Source organism: Montipora capricornis, chromosome 9 (genome assembly GCF_036669925.1).
Source record: "Montipora capricornis isolate CH-2021 chromosome 9, ASM3666992v2, whole genome shotgun sequence".
In the NCBI taxonomy this organism is placed as follows: Eukaryota; Metazoa; Cnidaria; class Anthozoa; order Scleractinia; family Acroporidae; genus Montipora; species Montipora capricornis.
The window spans coordinates 23,038,819-23,048,818 of record NC_090891.1 but is presented as its reverse complement, the minus strand read 5'-3'; the positions used below and the strand labels follow the sequence as shown (position 1 = coordinate 23,048,818).

At 40.8% G+C, this 10,000-nt stretch overlaps 1 protein-coding gene across 1 annotated transcript in view; it reads right to left on the bottom strand.

Annotated features, from left to right (window-relative positions):
• Positions 1-10,000, bottom strand: part of LOC138017443 (uncharacterized) — a 24,120-nt gene that overhangs the window by 10,860 nt on the left and 3,260 nt on the right. The window contains exons 5-14 of the mRNA XM_068864529.1: positions 9,902-9,991; positions 8,965-9,029; positions 8,614-8,676; positions 7,511-7,565; positions 7,330-7,391; positions 6,449-6,600; positions 4,505-4,552; positions 2,799-2,863; positions 2,037-2,146; positions 1,873-1,961 (exon numbers count right to left, since the gene is read on the bottom strand). Of these exons, the coding sequence (XP_068720630.1) occupies positions 1,873-1,961; positions 2,037-2,146; positions 2,799-2,863; positions 4,505-4,552; positions 6,449-6,600; positions 7,330-7,391; positions 7,511-7,565; positions 8,614-8,676; positions 8,965-9,029; positions 9,902-9,991 (799 nt within the window). The remainder of the gene's footprint in view (positions 1-1,872; positions 1,962-2,036; positions 2,147-2,798; positions 2,864-4,504; positions 4,553-6,448; positions 6,601-7,329; positions 7,392-7,510; positions 7,566-8,613; positions 8,677-8,964; positions 9,030-9,901; positions 9,992-10,000) is intronic.

The window sequence follows — 10,000 nt, the reverse complement described above, 5'->3', positions numbered from 1 at the left end:
GAATGGCGGCTTTTCCCTTAAGGCCCCGTCCACACGTATCCGGAGATTTTTGTATCCGCAATTTTTTTTATGCGGATTCACCTAGCGTCCACAAGTGTCCGACGTGTACGCTCGGTGTATCCGGAGATTTCTGTATACGCTCTCCAGAGTGGAAATTTCTTTATACACTGTGTATCCGAATACGTGTGGACGCTCGTATCCGTATATTTTTGTATACGCTGACGTCACAGTATCAGAACCAGTCTTTTTCCGCGCGGGATTTTCCAAAATGGCGGCGAGCAGAAACGTTGTGTGTTCAATGCTACTAGGACTACTTTCAAGCCTAATAGCGTGTCTCGAACTAAATGTTGCAATGTTAAATCTAAACTTTAACTACTTGAGAAGACGTCTAAGCATTATGCGGCTTCTAGTCTTTGCTTTTTTTCTGTTTTTCTCTTAATTGAGACATTTTTTATGGTGTTTTTTAACAGGAATTTTTTTCGCTCTTCAAGCTCACACGTGTTGAAACCTCAAGTAAACAAACAAGAAAGCCGCGAATTTGGCGCCAAAATTATCCCAGGCTCAGGTTTCTTTGTAATGCGCATGCTCTGTTGACTAATCCTTTGAGATATCCGGATACGAATCGGATACGTGTGGACGGTCGTATGTGATTCGTATACGCTACGTGTGGACGCAGATATTTTTGTATCCGCATAAAAAAAATTGCGGATACAAAATCTCCGGATGTGGACGGGGCATAAGTTTAGTAAGCTGATTGCATTGTTAATAGTTATATGTTGATGACACTTTGTCCAGATAATGCAAATCTCGAGTGTCCGGAATCGAGACAGTTATGCAAACCGGAGACACAGTCTCGGGTTTGCATAACTGTCGAGAATTCTCCCAATTAATTAATGAGAGTACGCGTACTATCCTAATTATTTCATAAAATGACAAAAGTACTGTACCTCGTTTAAAAAACTATCCGATGGAAATTCGTTGAGCCTCGGGTAGCGATTTTGAACGCCACGTTTATTTGAAGCGGTTGTTCGGTTTGTTTGCTGCAAGTAAACGTGGCGGACACCGCAAGAAAAAAGGTAACCGTTTGCAACATTAAGGAGACCTACGAAATTTAATTGAACAACTCTTTGTTCTTGAAAGAAAACTCGGTAGCATGCTACTTAAATCTTAACGCGTACTCCATTCAACAAATTAAAAACTATTATTTGGGGAGACTTTTTAAGGTGACTCAACCAATTTCAACACTTTCAAGAGACCTTTTTATTAGAAAGATTGACACTAGAACACTTTATCACGTAACAGCAATGTTATGCATGGTACCACGTGAGACAAAAATTATTGCTGAACAAGAGGCAGTGATTTTTTTGACGTAACAAGTTACTATGGTAACAGGAAAGCCTTGCAAAAACACCCCATATTTTGGCTCTGAAAAACGAAATCGGTGACCCCAAGCTTTTATTGCACAAAAGTGATCAGGAGGCCAAGATGAAAATCTGCAAAGTTTAAAAAAATTCTGTGGAGCGGATTTAGAACTACCTTAAATTTTCAATGAAATAAGGTGGCTCTGAATCCGGTCTACAGGATTTTTTCAAACTTGCGGAAAGTTCCATTCTGACATGCTAATTACTTTTCAGAAATAAAAATTGGGGGTCACGGAGTTATAATTGGTGTTTGATATGGTACCATAACATTGCTGTTAAGTGACAAAGTGTCGCAGTGTCACTCCTTCTAATAAAAACGTTTCTTTTAAGTGTTGAAACTGGTTTGAGCCACCTTAAGCCCTACCTCTATCCTTGATATCAGCACTGCACTGGTGAGGCCCGGAAGGCTGAAACAGTACTGTCTGCAGTTTAAAAAAAGTTATATAGTTACCACTAATCAGGTTTTCTTGAACCATGAAGTTGCGAGGTCCTCTCTGTCCAACTCCATGTAGCCTCACTATGTTGTCGTGGTTTAGAGTCCTATCATTTCGCAAAAAAAATACATCTTCAGAAATAAATCGACAGGCACTAAAATAAAATTTCTTTTCTACTCACATCATTAGCCTTGACTGGTTGCTAAACTTTTCTTTTAAGATGTCAGAGCTTCCCTCTGGCAGAATGTGAATCGAAGCGTCTTCGTTGTGAAACTTCCCGTTTAAAACAATCTACGGAAGGATTTGAGATAATTTAGAGTGGCAGATAAAGTACATGTACTTTTGTCGTATATTCTTTGTCTACGTCATTCTCCCCTTGTTGGTAAGCCACTAGGCTGGAAAAAATGTAGTTCTCGGGGTCCTGGACAAACAACGGGGTTTGTATATAACTATTGAAATCTAGCTGACTTCAAAATTTTGCTATCCGCCGGCCTTGTCTCTAATAACTAATTCTCTTGAATAACGCAAATCCGTAGCAGGGGCCAATTTCTCGAAACGTTCCGATAACTTTTCGGGCCAGTGGAGCCATTTGTAAATCTGCCATCCCCTTGTTTTGAGTGCATGGTCTTTTAGTTTTCGAAATAATAAATCAAAGCAAAACAAAGGGATTGCGAAGTTTGATGACTCAAAGATACAGAGGGAATTGTGACGCCCGAAAAGGTTCGGTACCTTCGCCAGAAACGGGCCCCCTGAAGACTCCGTACATTGTGGGCTCGTCCGCAGTTTAAACCGATTGTTCACAGGGCCATTTGCGACGCGAAAGGGAAATAACAGAAGGGCCCTTCCACCCTCTACAGGAACCATCCAATGGAAGCTTAGCGGACCAAATGTTGTTTTCTTCCACCCAGTGAGCGATGTTATTAAAAAATGCAAGCCTCCATACCCATGGTAGACCCAGGTGATCTTCTTGTCTTGCTTCTACTTCTGGCCAATCAACTTTCCAGATTTCTTAACGTAGAGAGAAAAAAAAAGGAAAGTAATCTAGCAAACTCCAAATTTGAGGCTTTAGCGAGAACGTTAGCGCTAGAGGGTAAATTTTCGTTTTCTCTCCTAAATTGAGCGCCGTTCATACTAGTTTCGTTCTTCAGGGTATGCCACATCTTTGTCACGTTAAAATGTTTGGAATAGTCGCGGAGCGATTAAAATAACAGGAATTCACATTTAACGACGACGTTCTCGTCGCCGTTGCCGTCGTCGTCACTAAAGCTCCCTAAAATTGTGTTGAACGAGTGAGCCGCGAAACGCGGCTTAAGATCTGTATATTCGTGTACTGTTCGAAGGACCCGGTGAAATGTTTGTGTGCATGCGTGATGTGTTAGCCACACCAGATTGTTGTTATGGTGTGTCACCTTAAGGGCCTAATGACGTGTTTTTTGGAGTGCGTTGCTAAGGATGTAATGGTTAAGTAATTTGAGAGAATTTGGCTTTATTTTGGTCAGTTTCCAAATTTTTTTAACCAATGACCCTAAATGTGAAGTCATCATATTGTCTACGTGCTACACAATTGGGGTGTTTAAGAAGTGGTTTGATAATTTGTATTCGTTTTTGCATCTAGCCAAGTATGGATTTCTTTTTATTTTGAAAATTCCGGATACGGAAATACCCATAACATGTTCAAAAAAGATGATTTGAAAAAAATAAATGCTTACCTGTATTCTGTATTTGGGAGTGAAACGTGCCATATAAAAAAAATAAATTTATTTAAAGACCAACCGAAATTTAGCTTTTTCTCAAACCGAAAGTCAGTTCGTTTACGCATGCACAGTTGATCTGAGAACTAGCGCGAGGAAGGGCGAGGAAAAACCTTCGATGCAAACAACAGGTCGCGTGGTGATTTTTGCTTGTGAGTGGGTTTTCTAGTCGGCTCGCGGTATGATGACGTCAGTGACCGGAAGTAATATTTCACTTTCTTAGAAACGCGAGAAAAATCCGTCTGTGGGCCCTTAATGTTTTTGGTTTTTTTCACTGTTTCTAGGCATTTTATCACAGACTGTAGGTCATTTATATAGGTTGTGAATGGACAATGTGTTCCGCTGGTCTACTAGGCTTGATTTCCAGCCGTTTTGGGAGTCCGGTATCATCCTCCTCCCAACGAACGGTGGTGTGGGGCAAGGAACGCGGGCTCCCAGAACGGCTGGAAATCGAGCCTACTGGTCTACGGGCTGTAAGGGTAATTAATTCTCATTTAAGCTGCCTTTTAATTTACCTTTTGTTAAATGGACAAGACTGGTTGTTAAAAGTGGGCTTTTCACTAGGTGAAGACTAGAAAAATATTCCTTTCGAGTATTCCCTATGAAGGAGGAGCAGCGAGGAGGCTGTCTGTTCCAGTGAAAAGAACAGTAGATTTGCACGCGGTTTCGTCGGGTTCAATTCTTCAAATTCCGCTATCGCCTCGTAGATCCACAGCTACTTTGACAATGTTATGACGAAATTCATGATCAATAACAGGACAGACGCATGAAAAAATGACATCAATTTGCTAAATCAATATCATTATCAACATTATTTTTATAATTGTTATTGTGATCGTCATCATCATCAGCATCATCATTATTATCATAATCATCAACATTATCATTATTATTATACCATCTGCGTTCTTGAGTGTAGGGTACTTCTCTAGGAATGTCCCTAAGGCTGCAATAGCCAAATAAAACTGTTTGTATTGATCAGTCTCCGTCACGAAAAGAAAAGAGGATGAAAAGTTAATTACTTTTTCAGGGCAACGGTCCCTTGGTGTGTGAACTTCTCTTTAATTTTTTGTAAACTCTATCAACAAATAAGAAGCACAACAATATTCTGCCGTGCTAAGAGCGGGTGATATGTATATGTTTTGCCTCGTGGTCCGTCTAATCAATGAACTATCGACGTCGCAGCTTGCCTTTAAATTTTCACTGACGTTGTTGATTGAGAAAGTGAAGTATACATATAAAATAGAGTCACGGATAACCGAAAGCAATAACTCTCTCTCAATAATAAATGGCAGTCTTCGCTACAAGCATTGTAAATGCGCATATTTTCATGATTGTATGTAGTGCAGTGTATTGCTCTCCCTTTGTGTCATTTTTACACGACCCATACTTGTACTTGTATCTCTTTTAAATAGTGGCGGTTAGTAGTAATGTAAGTAGCGTTAGTATTGTAACGTACTTGTACTAGCTCTCTAGTTCTCTGTGTGCGCAAATTTGAACTTTACTTTACCGTTCATCAACAATAATCTTCCGCGCTAAGAGCGGATGGTAGGCATATATCTTGCCTCGTGGTCGGTCTGATCAATGAACTATCGACGTCTGTACACGTAACTGAGTCGATGACTGCACTTCGAGATTAGGTGGAGTAAGCTCTGGAATGTCGTATTTATGACTGTTTTTGCTTTTTGGTGATAAGAAATAAATTGTCCGTACCATTTATGCTGACGACTGAGCAGAAAAACTTTCTTCGAAAAACGTGGCTATCCTGTCTCTGTGGTCAAAGCGGGGCATCATCGCGCCCAACAATTTGATCGACAGTCGTCACTACAAACGTCACAGAAAGATAAGAATGACAGAATTCCATTCACCCTCACTTTCCATCCTCATAATCACGCAGTCAAAAGCATCATTCTTAGTAATTTTAAATTACTCCAAAATGATCCCGAGACTGGTAGAATCTTTTTGCAACCTCCACTTATTTCATTCAAACGCGACAAAAACGTAGGCAACTTTTCAGTTAGAAGCGCGCTCAAAACCAACGAGCAACCCGGCACTTTCAAATGCGCGCGCTCACGATCCAAAACTTGTCTTTTCATTGTTAACACTAGCAAGATATCGGGACCTAAGCGATCTGTTAAGATCACCGATCGTTTCACATGTACCTCCGCAAATGTCATTTATTGTATAACCTGTACGTTATGCAATAAATTATACATTGGTGAGACAGGTAGACGACTAGGTGACCGATTCCGCGAACACCTTCGCGATGTTGAGAAGAATGACAAGGATGCATCTAAGCCAGTCGCTCGCCATTTTAATCTGCCTAACCACTTCAAAAAACACATGGCTATCTGCGGCCTTTCCCTACATCTAGGTACGACGGAAAGCCGCAAGAATCTGGAACAAAAATTCATCTTTCAAATCGGCACCCTTAATCCTCACGGTATTAACGAACGCTTTTCATTTAACTAATATATTCCTACTTTTCACGTTGCCATGTTACCACCAATAGCGTAGCTCCTACTCTACTATAAAAACTACACGTAACCCATAATCCCTCGATTCGCTCTGACGAAGGGCTAACGCTCGAAACGTCAGCTTTTAGAATCTCTGTACGGTGGTCAATTTACATTATCAACTCCGTTGATAAACCAAATTTTTGAACAATAAGTGGAAAGCCGAAATTGCAAATTGAGTTATCATGACTAATCATCATCTGTGATAACATTAAAACAAAAGTGGCACCATTTAATACTATCAAAAAGCAACGTATGAGCAGAATTTTCGTAAAAATTCATTGATTCTCTGTTTATAGAAAGTCATAATAAAGTCCTTAGCTTACTCGCGTGATGTTTGCACTGATCCAGAAGTTGCTGTATACTGTCAAACTGTAGAAAATTGGCATAGCATATTGAGTCTGATTCGTCCTTCACTCGATACTTGTGCGTTGTTTCATCACGAAAGACTTCTACGTGTTTGACTGTCCTCTCTGTCCTGTAATTGTTTAAAAAAATTGCTACAACTTCCATGGGAGAACTGCCATGGGTACTGAATAAAGACAATGGGCCCTTTCAGCGGTATTACTTGAGTTGAGAGCACTCTTCTTTATTGACGAGAATCATGAAGGATCCTCTTAAGAACAAACGCTAATTGCAAATCCTTCTATGACTGAATCGGTTGCTTTAAGATTAAAATTATCCTAACTGTTTCTGCTTACTTAGGAGTACAGTTAGAAAATGCCCTTATATTCAGTTATTCCGAGTGTGTGGAATGTTCAATTGAGGAGAAGGCAAAGGGGACATTTCGTGACAGTTATATACCCCTAGTATCTCATGTCCCCTTCAAAGTGTCACCGATCTTGGACGCGGTTTGAATCACAGCAAACTTTAGCCTAGCGTCGCATATATTATAGATGAGCACGCAACCGAGTTGATGAAGGTGAATTAATTAACCACCGTAAGAAAGATTTGAGAAGAGCTGTCAGTGAATGTGAGTGATGTGTCATGATGTGATGAGTGATGAGTGTGAAAGTGAATGATATGTCAGACAACTCTTCGAGCTTTTTGTCATCTGGCAAATCTTTATTTAACTTTCGTCAATCTCCAAGCCCATCATTTTCTATTGTTACCAGATTAAAAAAATTTCTTTAAAGCGTCCGAAAACTGTGAAGCTTTTATAAGATTATTTGAGAGCACTAACACAGAAGATGATATTTCAACACACCTGAAAGATAGAATAGTTCTAGTCCCCAGTCCACTTGTCCTCAAGATGAAACAGCCTGGTACCTAGGAAAACGTGACCACAAGTTCTCGGTGAGTCAGTCAGAGCTATCAAATCCAAATCACTTCTTACACGAGTCGTTATTCTTGCAGACCCTTATAAGGTGACAACTTTATTGCAGTACCTGTTCTCTGAGAATAGCTGTTGTAATAGCTGTAGGAATCTCACCAAAAAACCACCTGGCAAGGATATAAGGCTAAATTAAACTGGAGCTGCATCAGCGCACACAAGACACATTCCTGCAAGACGCATTCATGCGCTAACTTCAATATAGCTAAGATGTAATTCATTGTCCATGCAGTTGAGAAGGGAAAAGGTATGGGCAGACGGTAGAGGTAAGCCTTTTTTGGGGGTAGAAGGTAGGGATGGGTTAGCGGAGTTCCTTCCCGAGTCTTCTCACCTGGGAATCGCTAAGGCCAGTGAATGGGAGCAGGGGTGACCAGTTGTGAGAGCACTCGTCTCCCACCATTGTGGCCCGGGTTCGATTCCCGGTCCCGGCGTCATACGTGGGTTGAGTTTGTTGTTGGTTCTCTCTTTGGTCCGAGAGGTTTTTCTCCAGGTATTCCGGCCGTTTTCCCCTCCCCACAAAAACTAACACTGCCAAATCCAAATAGCTCATTTCCGAGTTGCTGCATGCCTGAGTTTCAAAGCGAATCCTGGTGCACAACCATTCAAATGGAAATGAGTTGCGTATTCTTGTGCAAATCAAACTCATTTCCCTTACAATAGTTGAGCACTGAGACTCACTTCGAAACCGAGACAAACAGCAACTCGCGAATGGCCCATTCGATCTGGAAGGCACTCACACATGTTGAACGAGCTCATGAGCGCTCTTAAGGTGTTCCGTGGGTAAACAAATCAATTTCCATTTGCATTCAATTTTTTCATTTTCCCATTTCCATTTTCATTTTATTTTCCATTCCCATTTCCCCATTTCCCATTCTCATTTTCCCATTTTTCATTTCCATTGTATTTCTATTTCCATTTCCCAATGTTTGTCAAAGAAATACCAGTGATATGTTTTTCCACTTTACAGAAAATTAATTAAGGCCAATCGGACATATTTAGCCTTATTGTTTGTTTCTCTTGGGGTAGTACGCCGAAAAAAATATCTGTTTCAAAGGTTAATTGATGAAACAGAGAAGGGACAGCTCCTCTGAGGCGATGGGTAATTAGCATGTGGAGGTCAATCGTTTTCGCCATAAACAATGAACCTGCATGACTTACGGCTCCTCTTCGAGACTGTTCAGTGTAACAAAATCCTTTGGAATGTATCCATATCCACTGGTTCTACAAAAGAAAAATAATGTAATTTCATTAGCTGTTCCGAGAGCACATTCAAATTTCGGCGTACTCAGAAAATCCGGTTTCATATGTTGTTGTACAACGGCTTAAGGCCGGCGCCCTTCACATGCGATTTGCTCATCAAGAAGACAAAGCAAATAGTACGCTCAACAAAATTTCTCTATTCTTATTGGACCAGGCAAGTGCAATTAATACTTTAATAGAACTCTGCAAAGTTCCAATTACGTTGCTATGGCAACCATCTGTTTGTTTTTTTACGGAGCAGTGACTTACGATGTCGTTGAGAACGCTTTCCATTCTACACCACCAGAAGCATCAGAAACCGTCAGATGATCACCCTGAGCAAGAAATAAGGGTTGGCAATAGCAATCAGTTAAAAAACAAAACAAGTGATACAAGCTGGACTGCTTGATCTAAGAAATGCTGTATATATGTCACTGGGAAATGCAACCCAAACTTAACACGTACTCAGATTCAGTCCGTGTCTTTACATGACAATGGGTTTATTTTAGTTTTATCTGAACCTAAACCTAAACATTGTCACACCTCTTTCATGCGTATTTATCTCTCAGCTTTCCCGCCGAGTATCTTGCTTCTTAGCCAATCAAGGCACGCGCTCTGCATTTTCGCCACATGTCCATCAGTTAAATAAGAACTGAAAAACAAAATGGACCTGTCTTTGGCTGTTTTTATTGAGCAACTTGTGAACTATCTATTTAACTGGGTAGGGCAAACCGTGTTGTAACTTAGGACGGGACATTCGCGGGCGTGAAAATGGGAGAGAATTGGAAAGAGTTGTCTTTTTTTCTGTCCTTTCCTTTAATTGTACATAAGCAACAGTCAACTTGAAAGATACGCTAATTCACTATCTCCCAACTATGTAACTTAGGGAGTTTTGTATTGTATCTACAATCGTGGACTAAACTCATTAATAAAACAGTACAAAAACCGACAAAAAGCACTTGTTCACTATTTCTTCCATGTGTGATTCCACAGCAGTTATTTCTTCTCCCTATCCAATGTTGATTTGGAAAGTGTTGATTTCCAATGAGACGGGGAGGAAGGGGTGGGGGGGGGGGGGGGCAAATTGTTTGCTGACAACTGAAAGCGCTTAGCCTGAAGCGTAATTTTCTCAAGAGTTTTGTCCACATGTAGGGTGGGTACCCGGTGCCAGTAGTCCACTCCTAGTGACTGTCTACTTGATTCTCACCTTGCCAAAAGGGAGGCCTCCTGGCATGTCTGAGTAGTGCGACTCCCGGGCAACGACACCAAAGCCACTGAAGGCGATAGCAGGCGGTAACTAAATGAA